General features: G+C 45.5%; 1 protein-coding gene across 2 annotated transcripts in view; it reads right to left on the bottom strand.

The window, feature by feature from the left end:
• IFT43 (intraflagellar transport 43) overlaps positions 1–20,721 on the bottom strand; it is a 79,665-nt gene that overhangs the window by 34,035 nt on the left and 24,909 nt on the right. For both annotated transcript variants that reach the window (XM_027572412.1, XM_027572411.1), the window contains one exon: positions 15,072–15,136. In XM_027572412.1, coding sequence (XP_027428213.1) covers positions 15,072–15,136 — 65 coding nt within the window. The remainder of the gene's footprint in view (positions 1–15,071; positions 15,137–20,721) is intronic.

Consider the following 20,721-nt stretch of genomic DNA (forward strand, 5'->3'; position numbering starts at 1 on the left):
GCAGCCAGCCCTCACTGCCTGGCCCACACAAGAAACACTTTGCCTGGCTCCCAGGGCCTCTCCACCAGCTGGACCCTGCTTCCTACAACGATATTAACTTCACCTCCAGCGTTAACCTCCAGGTTTCTCAGCGGGTACCCCTCTCCTGTTTCCCATCTCCTGCTTTACTTTCTCTGCCTCTTGGTTCCCTTCCTTCATTTCGGCCACTTCTGTTTATCCCTGTCTAAAAGGCAACTTGTTCGGGCTTTCAAATCCTTTCAAAAGGATTCCCACTGCTGGGAAGCTTCTAGAATTCAGTGAAATTGTTTCCATGCTCCTTAGCACACACAACCCTCTATATCACACACGCAGTCTCACGCAGTGACTTCTACAGCTCTGCTCGATGGGGCTGACCACAAAAAACAACTTGGTACCTACCCCAAAGTCCTTTCCCCTTCCTCTGGATTCAAACCCTAATTTTGTTTGGGGTGGCAACGAGCCCAGCTGAAAATAATCAATTCCCCAGCCTCTTTCACATTGAGGGGTGGGCATATCCCACATTTCTGACCAATGAGGAAGATGCAGCAGTCCCTGGAAAGTACATCCCCCCATTCTGTCTCCCCCAAAAGGCAAATTCCTGCCAAGAAACAGCCCTATACCTTCACCTCCATGTCATTCTCCCTTCTTCTTAGCTGGAAAACAGACGTGAGGCCTGGAGGTACAGCAGTCATCATATAACCATGAGGCACGAACATGATGACGAAGGCCCACGTGTGGACGGATGGTGGGCAGGAGGATGGAAAGAGTCCCACCCTGTCAGCACCGTGGAGCTGCCACACCAGCCTTAGACTGTGGGGCCTGGACCTCTTGTTTTTTGAGAAAAATCTCTTTCTGTTTAAGCCTCTGCTAGTGGGGTTCCCTGTTGCTTGCAGATATAAATGCAACCTCAACTAATACAACACATCCAGTGGCAAATGAGAGGTCATCGTGATCGAGAAGGAACACAGACCCCATGGAAAAACGAACCTCACACAATCCTATCTAGTTAAGCATATGGTCTCTTAAGAGAAAGCAAGCATTTGAATTCGATGCAGAACAGTGCAATCTCAGGATAGGAATGAGCAACATCACCAAAATCTGCTGGGAAAAAAGGCATCCAACTTAGGGAGAAAAGATGAGCTGACTCTCTCCACAGCTTTGTCTGGTCTAAAAAGAGAACGCTCTGCTATCAAGAATGGCGATAATCCCCACCTTTAAGATAATTCCACATGAGGAGAAATGGGTCTTTTAACTCCTACAAATACCCCAAACTATGTCACGTCAAAAAGGCACTCAGAGGCGCCTGGGTGGCTCAGTAGGTTAAGCATCTGCTTTTGGCTCAGGTCATGATCTCAGGATCCTGGGATCGAGTCCTGCATCAGACTCCCTGCTTGGCCAGGAGTCTGGTCTCCCTCTCTCTCCCTTTGTGCTCTCTCTCTCAAATAAATAAATAAAATCTTAAAAAAAAAAAAAGGCATTCAGAAGAGGTGTGATAGATAATGTGTCCCTCACACCACTGGTCACATACCTGTCAACACTTCAGTGGCTCCCTGTTCTCTAAATAATAAACCATGTGCCTGGAGTTCAAGGGCCTGCACTCAAGCCCATTTCTACCTTACCTATTTCCATCCCCTTCTCTAGGCAAACCCTAGGCTTTAGTCACCCAGCCCTGTTCATTCCAAACCCACTGTGGCACATTCAGGCCACTGTGCCTGGAAGGCCTGTCCCGCCTCAATGTCTGTCAGCTGTTTCATATCAAGGCAGTGATTTCTAAACTAAAGTATTTCAAGGAACCACCTAGAAAGCATTATTTCAGAAGTTCAAACGTCCCTTCTGAGTTCTCGAGGGCCTGTGAGACCACTTTGTTCTAACGCTGAAGAGACTGAGCACGAGGGTGCTGAGCTATCGGCGCAGGCTCACACTGGACCTCTCCTCCTCTCTCTCCCCATTCAGTGCCCACTGAGAAGAAATCCGGGATACCCCAAGGCTTATGTATTGGGATTTCCCAGGATCAAATTCCAGTGCTGAAAAGGGAACTCGGAGATCATCTAGTTCGGACCCCTCAGGGAGCCTCCGCCCCGAGAGCCCACATGCCTTGCCCTGAGGTGACACGGTGTGTGAGTGGCAGAAGGGGACTAGAACACAGGCAGATGTCCCAATTCCTACTAGGTGCCTGGGGAAAGGGTTAGTGGCCCTAAGAAAGGAAGGTGACCAGAAATGAGCTCAGGAAATGGTCTCCAAGGCAGACACCTGACTGTATTTCACATGTACTCGGAGCACCCCACTCTGGGCTGATCCTGAATTACTCTGCCCTCAGCCTTGAAAAGGAGTCAGAGGCCCGAAACCAGAGGCGGGGCTGCCGAGGGACCAGCAACTAGAACCGGCTCTCAAGCTGGCTGCCTGGGAATGGATCCAGTTCTGGGACGGCACAGCAGGGTTACAAGGAATGATCATTTCCAATGCCTAATTGAACTTAATGACTAGCCTAATTAGGCCTTTTAATGGCAGGACTGGCCTGGCCTTGGCTCAGGCCCCTAAGTGCAGGCCGCATCCTTCGCACTCACTTTCCCGGGGCCCGGTGGCTGGCTGGAGCACAGCTCTGCAGACAGGCAGGCCAGAAGGGGTGAAGGTCAAGCACTCGCTCCCTGTTATCCCTCCCACAGGCTGAACATGCTGCAGCCATGTCCAAACAGCCCTCGGGGAACGTCTGCTGAGGGCCTACTGAGTGCAAAGGTACTAAACCAGGAGCCAAGGGCACAAAAACGGAAGGCAGCAAGACACAGACAACAAGAACATGACCCTGAGGCCCAGTGCACCCGGGGTTCAAATCCTGACTGGCTCCTTCCTAGCTATGGGACTTTGAGCAAGTTACTTAACCTTCTGGAACTTCTACTTCCTCATCTGTAAGCTAGGACAATAACAGTACCTATCTCACGAGGGTTGTTTGAAGGATAAAGTAAGACAACTGTGCTTAGCTGTGCCCAGCATAAAAGCCCCAATAAATGACGTGTGTGTGTGTGTGTGTGTGTGTGTGTGTGTGTTTTCTCATCCATTCAACAGGAGAGTGGGCAAGACATGTGGGCTGTCCACACACAGGTTCTACAGTGGGGCTCCAGAAGGTTGGAATCCTGATCAGAGGGTGAAATTGTAAATTTCCTAAATCAGGGGGTTGACAATGGCATAAAAGCTAGAAATAACTGGGGCGTCTGGGTGGCTCAGTCGGTTAAGTGTCTGCCTTCGGCTCAGGTCATGATCTCGGGGTCCTGGGATTGAGCCCTGTATCGGGCTCCCTGTTCAGTGAGGAGTCTGCTTCTCCCTCTCCCCCTCTGCTCGTGCTCACTCTCTCTCTCTCTAATAAATACATAAAATCTTTAAAAAAATTAGAAGTAACCTCAATGCCCACCAACAGAGTGAACAGTGCATCTATACCACAGCACCGTAATGTAGCAGTTAGAAACATGAAGTAAATCTGCCTGTACTAAAAGATCTCTAGGTGTACTGCTAAATGAAAAATGAAAAAAATTAAGAACACCCTTAATATGAACCTATTTATGTAAACAAAATAGAGATTTCAGTAAGTATACCTATTGTGTAAAATTGTGTATTGAATTATACTGAATATCTATTGTTGGTAAAAGATAACCAACAAACTGTTACCAGTAGTTACTTCTAGAGAGATGACTAGGCTTGGACAAGGGGGTGGTTTCAGGCAAACCACCTGTCTTGGTTTGAGTTTTAGCATTACCTGTCTTGTTTGAGTTTTTACATCATTAAAGTGCTCTTGGCTTCCTTGCACAACTAAAAAAGTCTTTATAAAAAAAGTACACTCCCACTGAGTTCCCCAGCAATGGAGGGATTCAAGCAGACCCCAGACCAGCACTGCTAGAGACACTAGAGTTTGACAGGAGATTGGACAAAACTGGCTCTAACCTTCTAGTTTCAAAACCCCCACACTGTGTGATAATCAAGAGAGATAAATAACTCCACAGGACGCTGTGCTTTTTGGCTGTTATTTAAGGGATACTTCTGCGGGCTTATCATTTCTTCCCTGACCCTCAGAGACCCTCCTACTTTACGCTCCTACTCCTGGCTCCACAGAATGAGCAGCTCTAGTCACAGGAGAATTTGCACTGCTGCAAAATGAGAAACTGCAAAGGGCCACAGTCAAAGCCTTCACAGCACACGCTGAGAACTCACTCTAGAACCACTCCTGGTTTTCAGTTACAAACATGAAATTCAAGGGACGCCTCAGTCGGTTGAGCATCTGACTCTTGACTTCGGCTCAGGTCATGCTCTCAGGGTGGTGGGACTGAGCTCTGCGCTCAGTGGGGAGTCTGCTTGAGATTCCTTCCCTCCCTCCCCCCTCTGCTCCTCCCCCTACTCTGTCTCTCAAATAAATCAATCTAAAAAAAAAAAAAATGAAATTCAAGACTAGCTTAACTTGTTAAGAAAAGCTGAAGGCCTGACAGGAAGTTGAGAGCAGGCTCAGGGGGAGGTGGGGATCAGGGCCTGGACCTCATCATCTTTCAGCGGGCCTCCCCACAGGCTACCACACAGGCCTCCATACAAGTCTCCCCACGGGCAACTGGGAAGCAGTTCTGCTGACTTAGGCCCTTAGAAACACAGCCATTGGACGCCATGTGGTCTCGGGGCCTCCGCTGCCCCTTCCCTGGTGCACAGGCATAAACAAGTTCACCTCAAGTCACCCCACTCACTCCTCCCCACCTCCTTGGGCATCAGGTACTCACCTCTGCTCTAGGGAGGGCCCTGACTAGGGCCACTTGTCAGGGACACTGCTCCACTTTTCAGAGTGGGAAGTGAAGTATCCAAATGCTACTCCACATGGGGCTTACAGGAACAGACTGCTATCACCTTCAACTGGGAGGCACTTGACAGAATTGCAAGATTCCAATTATTTCATATTTAGTCATTTGCATAAGTAAATTGGTTTTGTGACACTAGACAAGCCATCCAGGGCTCTAACCTGCAATGACTATAACATGGAACATCTCTGTTTGCTCTAAACTGAATACCACTGTATCAATCTAAGTGGAAGTGTGTGAAAATGCCCTCCACTGGAACCTCAAAGAGAAAAACGGTGATGCATGCTTCATATCTTTTCCTTAGCCTGAGGAGTCTATATGTACCTTATCTGAAACTTTTATGATACTTTCCAAAGGATCATGTTATATTTAGTACGTGAATAAACAAGCAAAATCTGCTTTCTCAATCCGGGAAAATACCACATCTATTGTGGGCTTATGATTACTTTTACTGAGATAGGAAATTCTGGAGTATTGTGTAGCCCTTAAAAATGAGACAGTTCTACTCTGTATTGCGATTCAGAAAGACCACCAAGAAATCCTGTTGTATAGGGGCGCCTGGGTGGCTCAGTTGGTTAAGCGTCTGCCTTCGGCTCGGGTCATGGTCCCAGGGTCCTGGGATCGAGCCCCGCATCGGGCTCCCTGCTCAGCGGGGAGTCTGCTTCTCCCTCTGCCTGCTGCTCCCTCCCACTTGTGCTCGCTCTCAAATAAATAAATAAACTCTTTAAAAAAAAAAAAAAAGAAAGAAATACTGTTGTATGATAAAAGAAAAATAGCGAATAGATACGTTACCATTTATGTGAGGGGATAAAAGAATACATTAACCTGTATTTCTTGTAAATGCATGGAGTCTCTTTGGAAGGGTACTGGTGAAGAGTGGTTGCCTCTGGGAAGGGAAACAGAGTGCCTGGGGGGAGCAGGGAAGGAGAGCTTCAGCTTCATATCATCCTTCCTTACCCTTTGAATCCTCTGCTATGTATATTCCTAATGTATATAAAAATAAATAAACAAAATTCAGATTCACTAAGAGTTCTAATGTCTCAAAAGACGACATGAAGTTATACAATGACTCAGACATAGGAGTTTGCTTGAAGGGTGACTTTTAGTAAGGGCCTCTTTGCTGTGCACTGCGGGGCCGAATGGGAAATGACAGTCCTGTTGTTATCTGTCCATTATTCTCACTCCTTCCCATGAAGCAGTTACCAAAGCTGATGACATCTACCAGAATGGTACAAGTGTGTTGAGACGGGAAAGGCCTAAGGATAGAAGGAGCTGGGCACACTCCACACTTCCCACTACTTCAGTGAGGACACTTCTTTTTTCGTGAGTTATTTCAACGTAAATGGTCCAGGTGTTATTAATTTCATCTTCAGATCCTACTGAACACACGTAATTTCCAGCAACAAACAATACAATTAAATTCTAATTTAAAAAAACTGTGAATTCTCCAAGTTCAATTAAAATAGAAACTGATCTAGACCTTCCTTTGCCAACTTTCTGTCCAGGCTCTGAACGTGGGTGGAGAGCAAAGCCAGAAATTACTCTTTGGGGAGCCTATGCAGAACAAACAAATGTAAGGTGTACATTTAAGAGATCTGTTGTTGCTGAGCCCGGAGGTTACCTTTTCTGAATCTGCCATGTCTTGGAGGCCACAAGGCCCAGAAATGGGGGGCACATTCCTGGCCCCACTTCACAAAGCCTCGCTTCACATGGAACCCACGCACAGCTGCGCCTCTCACGCCTGCCTGTGCCTTCGGATGTGACACAGCAGGAGGGGCACAGGACCACCCTCAAAGTACTCCTGCCAAAACAGTGAGCCGGAATCTAACTTGCTAGATTAATCCAGATCTAACCACCAGCTTCACAAGGAACATGAAGGACAGAGGAACAAGCTAAACACCATGATCAGGAAGCGTGAGCCAAATCCAGAATGTGGGACACTCTGCCAGACTATTTCCCCCACCCCCACCCCCAAAAAAGAAAAGAAAACAAATCAAAGGCATGGAGAGAAAGGGCGGCAGGGGGTTTACAGAACAAAAGGGAGACTAAAGACATCTAATAAATAAATATAAGGTGTAGACCTTGATTTACTGTAAAAAGACATCTTTGGAAGTATCTGAATATGGCTAGATACCAGATGACATTAAGGAAGCGTTTTTAATTTTGATAGACAGGATAATGGAATGATGGTAAATAAACAAAAATAGTCTTTTTTTTTTTTTTATTTGCGAGAGAGAGAATGAGAGACAGAGAGCACAAGAGGGAAGAGGGTCAGAGGGAGAAGCAGACCCCCCGCGGAGCAGGGAGCCCGATGCGGGACTCGATCCCGGGACTCCAGGATCATGACCTGAGCCGAAGGCAGTCACTTAACCAACTGAGCCACCCAGGCGCCCAAACAAAAATAGTCCTTATCAGTTAATAAAAATTATCTTCAGCAGGAGAGGACGGAGGGAGGGGAACAATGACATTCTTCATATATTGCCAAGCTTCTCTATTTATCCTTGGACTCATGAAGGATAAAGGATTTCTCACAGCTATATGTATATACCTTCTTAAGACTAAGTAACTACACACATACATACCTTTACACACATAGATATAAAACCCAGTACTATATATATAACTCCAGTCCTTCCTTCATCTTTTCAACAGAAAACACTTAAAACTATCATTTTAATGGAAAACTAGCATGACAGATAAGACCGCGTGTGGTCACAGCCTAGGGGCCTTGGCAACTCTGGGCCCGGCCCAGCGGCTCAGCGGCCGAGCACACACATCTCGGCATACCCGTACCCACGGCGCAGCACGGGGCACACCAGTGGAGAAACTCCAGCTAAGCTCCCCTCCATGCTAAGAAACTGACTTCCGTGGGGAGAGAAAGCCGGTCACAATGCAAGTGCAAGAAGACAAAACATGTGTTTGCCACGGTGCTTACAGATCTAGAAGCCCGGCAGCTCCGTGAGTTTTCGCCTTTCACACAGAACTATTCACTGCTAACAAGAAGGTAGAGAGGCTCTGGTATGGCAATGACACAGAGAGAGAGAGGACAGAGGCCCTTTAGTATTCTTGGAACATCTATGCCATTAAAAAAGAGAGAGAGAGAGAAAGAGGAGGAGGGAAGGGGACAACCTCGGGCCTGGCACTCGGCTGTTCTCCGCCATCTTGATGTCCTTGACGCGTGCAGATGGTGTGGAAGTGCTAGCACCAGAACAGCCCAGGAGAAGGAATGAGCGGCCAATGGAGATTTATGTGAGGAGAGTGAGATGGACAAGGTAAAATTGTCAGGAGGAGTTGTTAGAAAGTAAAATATATTGTGACAATTCCACTCCTGCCGTTCATCAATAAACTGACAGATCATTTAGTGTCAATTAGGAGTGATAGATGGACAAGTCCCCATGATCCTGGGCCAAAATTAATGGCTGGGAGGGAGAGGGTGATTGAAAATGACGGCTGACATTGAGAGCAAAGTCCTGAAAGTCCCTGAGGGGCCATTACTTGCCTCATTCCCTTGTAGATCAATGCAGGGACAAACCCAAAAACAGACACTTTGAGACAAAACTTAATCAGACTACCTTTCCTTCCTCTCTTTACCAGGTCTGGTTGCCTCTTGTTCGGCTCTGTTCTCCAGGACCAAGTCAGCGCCTCACAGGCTATGAGGGCCCCAGATGGAATCTTTGGCACAGCTATGACTTTGTTGTCTGGAGAAGGAAAGGTAGTGATCCCAGGTCCCAGAATATTCCTGAAAACGGCCCTTGCCTATGGCTCAGGGATGAGCATGTGAGTCCTGGGACCCAGAATCTCTAGCCAGTGTGCTGGTTGACACATGCTCTGCTGTCTATCTTGGGCAGTGTCATGCAAATTAAAATAAATCCCAGAAATTCATATCCCTTGGCTATGAGCTCCTGGTTCATATCTGGAATTAGCCCTTCTACCTCCCACTGGCAACAACATAGCTGTAGACCTCTGTCTCTTACCTCCCTTGTAGAGGGGAACCTACCTTATAGAATGGAACCTACCCAACAAGAGTTGGTGTCATGCACCTATAAGGTACAGCTGTGGACTGAATGTTTACGTGCCCCCCAAATTCATATGCTGAAACCCTAATCCCTAATGGGATAGCACTCGGAGGTGGGGCCTTTGGGAGCTAATCAGAGTTAGAGGAAGTCCTGAGGGTAGAGCCCCCACGATGGGATTGGTGCTTTTATAAAACGAGGAAGAGATACAAGATCTCTCTCTCTCTTTGTATGCACACACCAAGGAAGGCTGTATGAGGATATAACCAGGTAGAGGGCCCTCAACAAGAACCAGACCGTGCTGGCACCTTGATCTCGGGCTTCTGGCTTCCAGAACTAGCAATCAACGTGACAAATAAATGTTTATTGTCCCAGCCACCTAGTCGTTGGCATTCCGTTCTAGCAGCCGGAAATGAGTCAGTGCCATTATTATCATTTCAAAAGAATTCAAGCCGAGTGCATGATATTCCAGCGTGAATTCCCTGCTCTAAGCAGTGACAATAAGGTGGTAACCTTATCCCCTCAACACTTCTATGTACACCAATGCTCTCCTCACGATCCTCTGTGCATGCGAGTCCACCCAGCCTGACCCCTAAGTCCTCTGCAAGGGACTCCTGGTCACTGTGCTCCCTCTCTCCTCTGATGTCCTGTCACCAGTGTGAGCCAGTCCATTTGGTTCTCACTAGCAACGTGCTCCTTCCGCTGCTCCTGATTTTTGTGAACAAAAATGCCTGATCTTCCCAATTCGAATCCAAGCTCTTGCAGGGCAGGAGGCACAGCTACACTCTGTACCCCCTGGAGTTCCCTGCGAGGACTAGGAGCTCATACTTTCCAACCTGAGTGGGCGGGTCCTCAATGTGGCCCAACAACGGCCTCTCCTGCCCCTAGCCAGCGGCTCCCTCCTCCTTCTGCCACACATCTGTTCTACTTTGCCTCCACAGGCCAGCTCTCCTTGGCTCCAACAAGCTCAACAGTTTGCCTTTCTACTTTGAAAAAAGAAGAAAACCAAGGGGCCAATCCAAAATGCAATTCCCCCAATTCCCTACTCCCTCAATTTTTCTTGATAGCTTACCCAGCCTTTCCAAGCTCCCTCTTATGTCGGAGGGAAAACATCCCTGCCTCCTTCTGTCCAAGGTTCATCAACGTCTTTTGGAAGGTTTTATCCTTCCAAGGATCCAGCTCCTTCCAACCCCTCCTATCTCACCTGCAATCACTCTTTCCCCACATATGACACCCATGGTTCTCGACACAAACCTCTCCTTCCAAACACTATCCCATTCCTTCTTTTCTTCCTCAGGGAAGGAGCCTAGATCATTATTTCCTCACCTCAGTTCCTCTTCAGCCCGCAATCTGGCTTCTGCCCCCCCCAGTGCAAATCACCATAACTTTCTCAAAGGCCCTTAGTAACCTCCAAACAGCCAAATCCAAGGCTCCGTCCTTGGCTTCTATTTGTGCAGATGTACCAAGCTGTACCTCCCTTTTGACCTCTCTTCCAGAATCCCAAACCAGAAAATTATCTATGCAGATGACCACCAGCCTACAAGTCAGGTCTCTCCTTCTGCGTTCCCTACCTGACAGCACTGCCCCCCAACCAAGTCATCGAAGCGAGGCACCCTGCAGGACCTTCCACTCTTCCCTCTTTTGCCCTGTATCTGACCAATGGCACTTCTGTGACCTCTAGCTCCAAAACACCCCCAGGGCTCCTCTCCGGTCCATGCTCACACCACTGCCCTCATCTGGCTCTTATCAACCTTCAAACAGAGTATTACCTTCCCAACAGCGCGTCCAACCTTCCAGATCTCCACTTCCCACTGATAGCAAAGTGACCTGATCTGATAGCAAAAACACCGATGAGATCATTCATTTGTTCAATCAACAATCCCTGAGCACTTGTTATGGACTGGCACTATTCGAGGTACTGGACATATGTAAATAAGAGTGTGTCTCCTGTCAAGAAGCTTACGTTAAGGGGGGGGTGGGAGGGACGGGGTGGCTGGGTGATGGACATTGGGGAGGGTATGTGCTATGGTGAGCGCTGTGAATTGTGTAAGACTGGTGAACCACAGACTCGTACCCCTGAAATAAATAATACCTTATGTTAATAAAAAGAAAAAAAATAATAATACGCCACCCTCACAAGGCCGCTGAATAGCACAAATTAATACACATGACATTTACAACTGTGACGTGCACGTGGCTACTGAATGCTTGAAATGTGGTTAATGCAGTGGGAACACGGAACTTCTCATTTTTATTTAATTTATTGGTTTAAATTTTTAAACTACACTCAGTTGATTTACTGGAAAACTTTTAAATATGTTTGGAACGGAGTTAATATGAGAATCTACTTTTCAACTGTAAATTTTATAAAATCAAAACACCAATCAAGTGTTTCTTTCACAAATTTAGCATCTGAATTGAGATACACTGTAAATGTAAAATTCATGCGTGTCAAGGACTCGTTCAAAAAAAAAAGAGTACAAAATTTTTAAAAAAGCGCTTACATTACAGGAGAGAGAAAAAGACTCTATGTGCGTGCACACACACAGACACATGCATGTATGTATGCGTGTATGTCACGTGCTGATACATTAAGTAAGAGGTGGGGAACACAGAGTGATGAGGGGTGCTACTTTATATAAAGTGAGGTCAGGGACATTGCTCCATATATTCAAGATTTGTGTGGAGAGAAGCAAACCACAGGTGCATTACTCACTAAATATTCTCGCTCTTCAATACAAAATGGTGTTAAAGTTTAAAATTCAAGAAGACCCATTTCTTAAAAGAGCAACAGTCTGTTCTTTGGGGCTAAAGTTGCTTCATAAAGTTGACGGCTACAATAAAAAGATTATTGCATATATTTGTATTCCAGATTTTAAAAAACATACTTTGAAACATTTTTCTCCTAATCCTAAGCATTTTGAAACTACTGCTCTTTTTCCCTTAAATGTAATAGGATATTTCTATATCTTTCAAGTTATTTTTTCATTATGCATACAGTGTAAACAAGGACAAAATAAAGTTATTCCCTACATTTAGTAAAAAAAAAAAAAAACACAAAAAACACCTTTTTTTTTTTTTTTTTTTTTTTTTACCGTACCTTGTCAGCCATGGTAAGAACTTTGGGATTTACCTGGACTACAGGAAATGCCACTGGAGGGCTCTGAGGAGACAAGGGAAATGCTCTCGCTTACGGTGTAAAAAGGTCCCTCTGGCTCTGTGGAGATAAGGTGGAAGGAGAAAGGACGCAGGGGAGACCAGTCGGGATGTTCTCAGTCGAGTCAATGCTAGAACTGACAGCGGCTGCAGCCAAGCACTGGCAGCACAGACCACAGACGGATTTCATCTGTAGACTTCACCCACTTGGCTGACAGACTAAATGTGGGCTGAGATAGGAGAGGGGTCCGGGAGGATTCCAAAGTTTATGGTCTGAAGTAACGGGGAAGATAAGAGTCGCCATTTACGGAGATCTGAGGGGGACTTTGGGAGGTGCAGGTTAGAGGATGAGATGGGGGGGTGACAAGGAAGGGAACTGATTCAGATATGCTATGACTGAGCTGTGTATCCAAGTGGAAACATCAGCTGGATGAGTGGATGTTCAGGGAAAGGACTGGATGGATATATATTTTGGAGTCGTCGCTGTGAACGTGATAGTCAAACTCCCGAGACGGGGTCAAGATCCCGCAAGCGTGTGTGTTGACGCTGAAGAGAGGAGGTTCGAGAATGGGCCCTGGGTCCCCCAACATTGAGAGCGGTCAGACTAGGCCACAGACTGAGGAGCCACACAAGACAATACTTTGAAAAGTAACATACGGAACGGAAAAGCATCTTTTTCCCGGAGCAAACTGATTTGATCTGGAAAAATCTTTAACATATTCATTGATATATTCATTTAATATGTTCATTTTTGAGATTTCCTTTTGTTCTCTAAGCAGCAGATACAGGGTTTGTCTCATCTCCATCTTTCAAAATAAATTCCAGATATTACAAGCACGAAAATCCCCTAATGCCTTAGAAACACGGGGCCACTCTAGAAGACTCTCATTGATATATGAGACCTATGTTTCCAAGTTACCTTCTTGTTCTTGGTTAGCACTAAAAAGTAGTGCTATATTCTATATAGGAAAGAGTGTGGTATTTGTCGGCATATGAACAGACAAAAAACCCACTAGAACAGAATAACAATTCTAAATGTAGACTCAGGTATGTACGAAGATATAGAATTATGATACAGGTGGTTTCTAAATTTACCAGAGAAAGGTGGATTTTTAAATAAATGGTGGTGGGACCATAGTTAGTCATTTGGAAACAAAACTGATCCATACCTTATATCATACAATAGAATTAATTCCGAACAGATCAGAGATCTAAATTTTTCAAATGAAACGGTGTGGTCCTGTTCCAATAAAACATGATCTATAAAAACTGGCAGCTAGCTTGTGGGTCAAAGTTTGCTGAATCCTAATATATAGAAACAAAGAAGAGTAAACGAAAATTGTATGTGTTTATGTTGAATTCTGCAAAAAAAAAAAGGTATAGGTAGGGTAGACCAGAGCTAATAAAGAGATGACCCGTAGGGGATGGACGGAAATGGGAGGAGGGGGTAAGGATGGGAGTGAGACATCTCTCAGGATGTGTTTCTATACCATTTTGATATGATAAGAAGTACACAAAATCACCTGTTCTTGCCCAAAACCTACAACTGGAACCTGATCATGAGAAATCAGTCAGAGAAAACCAGAATTTAAGACACTCTACAAGACGACTGGCCTGGACGCCTCAAAAAAAGACAACGTATGGGAGAACAGGGGAGGAATTGGAATTATTTTAGATCAAGAGAGATATTTTAGATAAGATAAGTTTATCATTATCTAAATAGATTTATCCAGATAAACTTAAATAAAAATTATTTTAGATAAAGAGGCAGAACTACCCGACACAATGCGTGAACTCTAACTGGATCCTGGGCTATAAAAGACATTTTGGGACAACTGGGTAAATTTAAATATAAACTATTATTAAATATTAAATCATTATGAAATTACTTGGATGTGATAATCATACTGTGATCATCTGGAGAATATCCTTAATCTTGAGAAATGCATGCTGAAGTATTTAGAGGTGAAATATCATGACTTCTGCAACTTGTTTTCAAATGATTCAGGGGGAATAAAGTGTACGTGTGTGAGACAGAGGGGGAAAGGAAGGGAGGAAAGAATTAGAAAAAATATATGTTTTTAAGGCAACAAGTACTGAAGGAAATTCTAGACAAGAGCAATGTCTATGTTTCAAAGAAAAAGAAATTCCCTTCCCAAGTCTACCTTAAAGAGTTAAGCTTGATAGTCAGCCATCCTCTGCTGGTGTAGTACATATTTTTTTCTGGTTTACTATTCATCTAAGACTTCGTGCGAGGGATTAAAGACCAAAGTCGTTTGTAATCCTACAATGGCTAACAGGCAATTCCATTCTGTTCAGAAAGTTACTTTAAGAACATTGAATGAGGGTCAAAATGTACAAACTTCCAGTTATCAAATGAGTAAGTCATGGAGATGTTATGCATAGCATGGTGACTACAGTTAATAATATTGTACTGCATATTTGAAAGCTGCTAAGAGAGTAGATCTTAAAGGTTCTCAGGACAAGGAAAAATTTTTTTATGACTATGTATGGTGACAAATGTTAACTGTACATTGTGGTGGTCACTGGCAATATATACAAATACTGAGTCATTATGTTGTACACCTGAAACCAATATAATGTTATATGTCATTTGTGCCTCAATCTCTTAAAAAAAAGAACACAGAAGGCTACAAGATGGATGAACTTTGAAAACATCAGGCCAAGTGAAAGAAGTCAGTCACAAAGGACCGCATAAAGTAGGATTCCATGTATGCGAAATGTCCAAACAGGCCAGTCATACAGACGGAAAGCAGAATGGTGACTGCCCAGGCTTAGGGAGACTGGGGGGACATGGGAAATAACTGCTAATGGGTACCAGGTTTCTTTGAGGGGAGGGTGATAAAAATGTTCTAAAACTGACTGTGGTGTTGGTAGCACAACTCTGTTAAGGCACCAAGAACAAATGAATTGTACATTTTAATGGGTGAATTACATGGAATAAGAATTACACCTCAAGAAAGTTGTTCTAAAAAAATTAAAGAAAAACAACCCAAGAGCCAAGTGCCCACTTCCACCCTCACAAGCTGCTGGCACTTACTTTGAAGCCTTCATGGAATCATCTGCCCAGCCTCCATGCCTGCGGGGCGGTTTGGGAGGGGGAGCCTAAAAGGGGACAAGAAGCCAAAATCACAGTCACTCACCACTGGCATTCACGCATGCAGGGGATGAGGCTGAGGCCACCTCAACCAATACTCTATCAAAATCTTTCCAATAAAAATACAGTAACCTTTTAAATTTACTTTCAAAATCTGGGTGCTTTCGAGCCCTTCTGGTGGGTATATAAAAGCAAGATCTGTCGGGCAAAGTCTACTGAAAGCCTTAGAGATGCTTCATACTTTCTAAGCCAGTGATTCTAGCCCAAGGAATTTACCCCAAAGAATCAGAGAGAAACGTAAGTGCCGCTTCTGAATAGTAAAAAATTCAAAACCAAAATAGACAGCAATGAGAAATTAAGTAAATCATGGAATACACACGTGAAAACACTATGTAATAATGAAGAACTATGGTAAAAGAGAATATTTAATGAAATGAGACTGTTTGGTATATAGTAACTTTAAAAAAAAAACACGTTGTAAAACAGTAGGTCCATGCTTCCAATTTGGCGAAAAGATTTTTAATACATAATATCTCGTGTTAATTAGCTATAAGTACATGAATGAGAGGGGACTCCAGTGACAGAACTGCGGGCAATTTTTAATTCCCTTCTTTGTGTTGTTGTGCATGGTCTAATTTTTTTTTTACAATCACCTTACATCACTTTTATAAACTGAAAGATAATTAAAAAAAGATGTAAGAGAAAGGTTTGCTTAATAGACATAAACTAAATGGGTGGGTTAAAAATCTCAGATTACTTGGGGAAGAAGAATTCACCTGCCAAGGGTGCATTCAGGAGCCCAAGTGCAGGCGTTCTGGTCCAGCATATCTCAACTGGAAATACCAAGGGATTGTCAAGCAATCCACCGAGTCAGTCAAGTTGGATAAAAGAGCAAAGAACACTTCCTATTTTCCGTTCCCCAGCATTCCCCTAGGACTGTTTTTTGAAATATCAACTTCCTTTTTCTAACAATGGCATATAACTGTCATTCTCAGTCTAAGGAGATACTTTGATGAGTGGACTAAAACATGGGTTGGCCAACTTTTTCTATGAAGGGTTGAGTAGTAAATATTTTTGATTCTGTGGGCCATACAGTCTTTGTTCCACATCAATTCTGACACTGTAAGGCAATAAAGAGCTATGGACCATAAGTAAACAAACAGGCGTTGCTCTGTTCCAATAAAACTTTATAAAAACAAGCAGTGGGCCAATTTAGTAGGAAGGATGTGGTTTACAGAACCTTGAACTAAAATGTTGTCATTGCAACATCCTTTAAATTTATCCCTTAAAGCCTAACTTCTAACTTTTTAAAAAAACATCCTCTCAACATGCCAAAATACCTTTATACTTTTGTATTTTATTTTGCACCAAGGTACCTTTCCTTTCTGGCTTCTCTAGTAGCACTCCAGCCTGCCAAGGACGTGCTCTATCTCGATAATGGAACTTTCCTCAGGGTGAGCCAGAACCTGCTAGAAATGACTAACTGAGAAGAAACCCAGCCCCAGAATGCCTGAATCCAACTCAGCTCCCAGGAAATGGTAGGTAGCGCTTTAGAGAAAACAAACTTGAGTTTTCTTTGCTAGAGGCAGGTAATGGAGCTATCTGGAGGACTCTGTGAGAAATGACGAAAATGCGTAAGTGGAAAACAAGCTATTGTTTGTCTCTACCAGAGGGATATCCAAAGGAGATATGCTCACCGGTGCTGCCCACTCCACACATCCTTATCTGCTGTACCTGCCACCCACACTCACCCCACCCCGAGGCCAGAAGGGGAAGCCTTCTAGTCCAAGACCCCCACTGCCCTGAGACACTGACTGAACCAGGGTACACCAGTCTGGCCCAACTGGAACCAATCGATAGCTCTGTCCCAGGAATCAAGAATCGAAGTTGTTTGGACAGCATGAGCACTGGAACTATAAGGACCAGCGGGAATCAGAATAAACCCAAAGTACCAGAAACCAAAGTTGTATATAAGCAGAAACCAACACCCTTGTCTTGTTGAGCTCCTACTGTACAAGGCAATGTGCTAGGGAGAGCTGGGAGGTTAAAGAGAGCTGAATGGAACCACACTGGGGCCCTTGAGGATGTTTTAAGGCAATCTGGCCTACAGGCTATACTCCTGAGCATCTGCAGGTAACATCCCATATTTCTTTACCCAAGGACAGGACCATCTTGTGATAATGAATATTCCTGAATTTGGCGGTCACAGACCTGTAGCCACACGTTGTGTCTGGCCAGACAGTGGCTTCTTTGTATGTTTTTATTTTTAAATTTAAGCTACCTTTGTAAAAATTGGAAGAGCTCCACTTGAAACGTCATTTCCCAGCTTCTCTTGAAAAACTCTAAAAGCCAGTAACGCTGGGGCCGAGTAGCAGCTGCCCCTGTAGACAGGCCCTGCGCTTTCCCGGTGGCCCCAGTCCCCACTCTCCCTCTCTGCCTCCTTCCTGCTGAAGTCAACGTCTGCTGCCGCCCGCTACTATCGCTCTCGTGCTGTCTCTCTTCCAGGGTAGAATCCTCTTGGGGTTCCTGTGTCTAGCGGAACTGGGAATCGGAAAGCTAGGTGAGGCGTTCTGAGAAAAATGGGCAAGAGCATATATCTCTTGGTTGGAAGTGTGAGCTTTCCTTACGACTTCAGTGCGCACACCGAAGGGGCATCTGCGTCTCACCCCCGGCCCCACGTCACTCCCCGAGACTACCTGCCCAGACCCCACAGGCCCCTGGGCGTGTGACCCCTGAGCTGCCGTCTCAGAGCTGGGCTTTCTTCTCTTGGCTCTGGATGTTGGGAAGCACAGAACGAACCAAGTCAAACCCAAGGTGCCACAAGGTCGGGGTATCCGAGTCTGCCTGGCACCTTCCCAGCGCTGCGAGATGCTGAGAGTCCGCAAGAAGGCAGGGGACCTGTGTGGCCTTGGCGGGATTCCGCTTCTTGTCTCCTGATCCCGGCAGTTTGCTACTATGGGGTGTGGGTGCCAATCGTGATGGGAGGTGCGGAGACTGAACTGGGAAGGGGCTGCGAGAGAGGACGCAGCATGGAGAAGGAGCAGAGGCAACGGCCACTTCGGTCAAAAGGCACTCCTCTGAGTGACCGCTAAACTGTGGGACTAAATCAGTGGCTTCACGGCAAGTGCTCAGAGCAGTCAGTACTCCATCTTCCCTGTTACCATCACCATCATCATCCTTGTTACTAATGTCCATATATGAAAGGTTAGACTGCAGGTCATAAAATATACTACCATTTGGAAGAAAGAAAAAGAAAAAAAGGACTCCGTTGAGCCTGGCCTGAGCTATCGCTCTGACTACTAAGGGACATTGTGTGGTTAATAAAGCTCCCTAAGATTCTGAGAACCAAAACAACCGGCTTTATCTCCTTTAACCACAAATCCCAGGAAGCCATGGCTATTGGGGGGATGCGTACAAATCCCTTCCGGCCAGAGGAAGCACAAAGACACACTTTCTCTCAGGCTCGTCCCATTACAAAATGGTACCAGCTGCTACATTAGGATGGCAGCTTCAAAGCCAAAAGATCACCACATACGAGTCACAGTTCCGCAACCAACGGGATGGAAAAACTGGTTCCAAAATCACAGGGTTTTTTCATGAGTGACTAAAGACTTTTAAGAGTTGACATGATGCTGTAAAAACCATGTAAGCTATTCTTCCATGAGATGCCAAGAAATCCTCTGTGCAAAGTGGGGCCGAGGCTACGGCTGTTCTCCCCGCTCCCCACTGAGGGCCTCAGCCAAGCTCGGGAGAGAGCGCAGCGGCAGATGGGAGCCCAGAGGGGCAGGCAGAACATGCTCTCTGCAAACTCGGGCTTGTGCATGAAGCCGGAGCCATCTCCTTCCTCGTGGTCAATCCTTATGTTCGGTCTAGTACTCTGGGTTCCAGGGTAAAAACATTTTGTTTTTTTAATACTCCCTACTACAAGTCTTGTTATGGCTACCCACAAATACCCTATTTAGATGAAAGAGACTTAATTAACCACTATGAAGTTATAAAAGCTCTTCCCCAGAATCCACCTTCGCTCCCCATGTGGGGAGCTGGGCACTGTCCTATGTGCACTGGGTGAGAGAGGAAAAACAGATGTCACCTCTGTCCTCAAATGTTACCCCTGTTCAGTGAGGCAGGGAAAAGGCCAAATTCGGTATATATCGGATGTGCACGAACTCTATGTGATGGCATGTCAGGCTCACTGGGAAACTTAAGAGGCCACAGCGGAGGTGGGAAGCAGGCGTCAGGGACGGAGGTAAGGGGTTACGCCAGGGACAGGTTGCATCCATGGTCCAAAGGCAAAGCTGAGGAGGAATCCCTCCACCATGGGAGAGTTCCACTGAAATTTTACAGTTTTCTTGCCACCTCTGGTGGTTCTACTGGAACACTTTCTCCCGTCTCATTAAGATGGAACTCCGGACACAAACAAAGACGAAACGGAACTGTGCCAGGCCAGGATGTGCCGAGGACAAGGAGAGGGCAAGGAAGCTTTATGGATTTAAAATATAAACAGAGAGGAAAAAGGAAAAGCATTTCTGAAGGAACCAGATGTAAGGTATAGGGATTCCAGAGCAGCACCTAACACTCAGGATGCAGCAAACGCTATTAACTGATCGTCATCTTGGTAGGAGTCCCTGGGAAAACTCTTGGGGGAGGGGGGGGTCTGAGCAGCTTGGCATCTATTCCTTCATAATGCAGGCCATAACTGGAAGCTGACGCAACGTGATCATAGTGCAGTGGTTCGACCTTAGGTGCAAATGATCTGTCTGAAATATAAGGAGATGACCGGCTTTTAGCAATATAATTTAAAAGGGCTGGCAGGTCCTTTGCATGGACAGTCCAGCCTGTGAGTGCCTGGCTGCTCTTCCTAAGAGCTACAATGACATCTAAATACCCGGTAAGCCCTGTTTCAAAAAGAGTGCCATGGCTTTCTCCCAGGGTGACCTGAAACACAGGACCCACTCATAGGCCACGATGCTCCTGTTGCCCCTTTTAGGACCAGTTGCCAAAACTCTGCTTCCTCCTTTCCAAGGAGACAGGCGAGATGCAGGGGGACTTCAGGGGCCTGCAAGCACTCCCCAAGCGGACTGCCAGAGCTCCAGCCCCTGCCACTCCAGTGAAAAGTTGTAACCCTTTAGTTATGGGCCCTTCGTCTGGGGCCAGGGGTCCTTCCCTCTCCTCCCCATCAGATTTGGGCAGGACAAGAGAACATGAACGTATGATTTATGTGCTCTCAAATATTTTGTGTCTGAGTTCTTTGTGTCATGACCCAGGCATTTAAAGGAAAAGGAAATTTACTCTTGCTCCATCCTCTCAACTAGCAACTTACTCTTTAGGCAGGCTAAGACAGTCATTCGTGGCATTTTTTTTTCTTCCTGGAGCCCAGCAACTCCAGAATCCTCCCTTATCCAAGCACTTGGGAAGACATTACCAATCTGTTTGAGTCATGACTTTGGAAGAAGTCTGTTTGCTATCCCTGTGTTAGGAGGAGGGAAAACAAACAAAACAAAACAAAACAAAAAAACACCCTGGATGGGTGAGGAGGGGACAGCTCAAGTGATCTTAAAGGCCAGAGAGAAGACCTGATTCTAGAATTCAAAAG

The sequence above is a fragment of the Zalophus californianus genome, chromosome 6 (genome assembly GCF_009762305.2).
Source record: "Zalophus californianus isolate mZalCal1 chromosome 6, mZalCal1.pri.v2, whole genome shotgun sequence".
Taxonomy (NCBI): Eukaryota; Metazoa; Chordata; class Mammalia; order Carnivora; family Otariidae; genus Zalophus; species Zalophus californianus.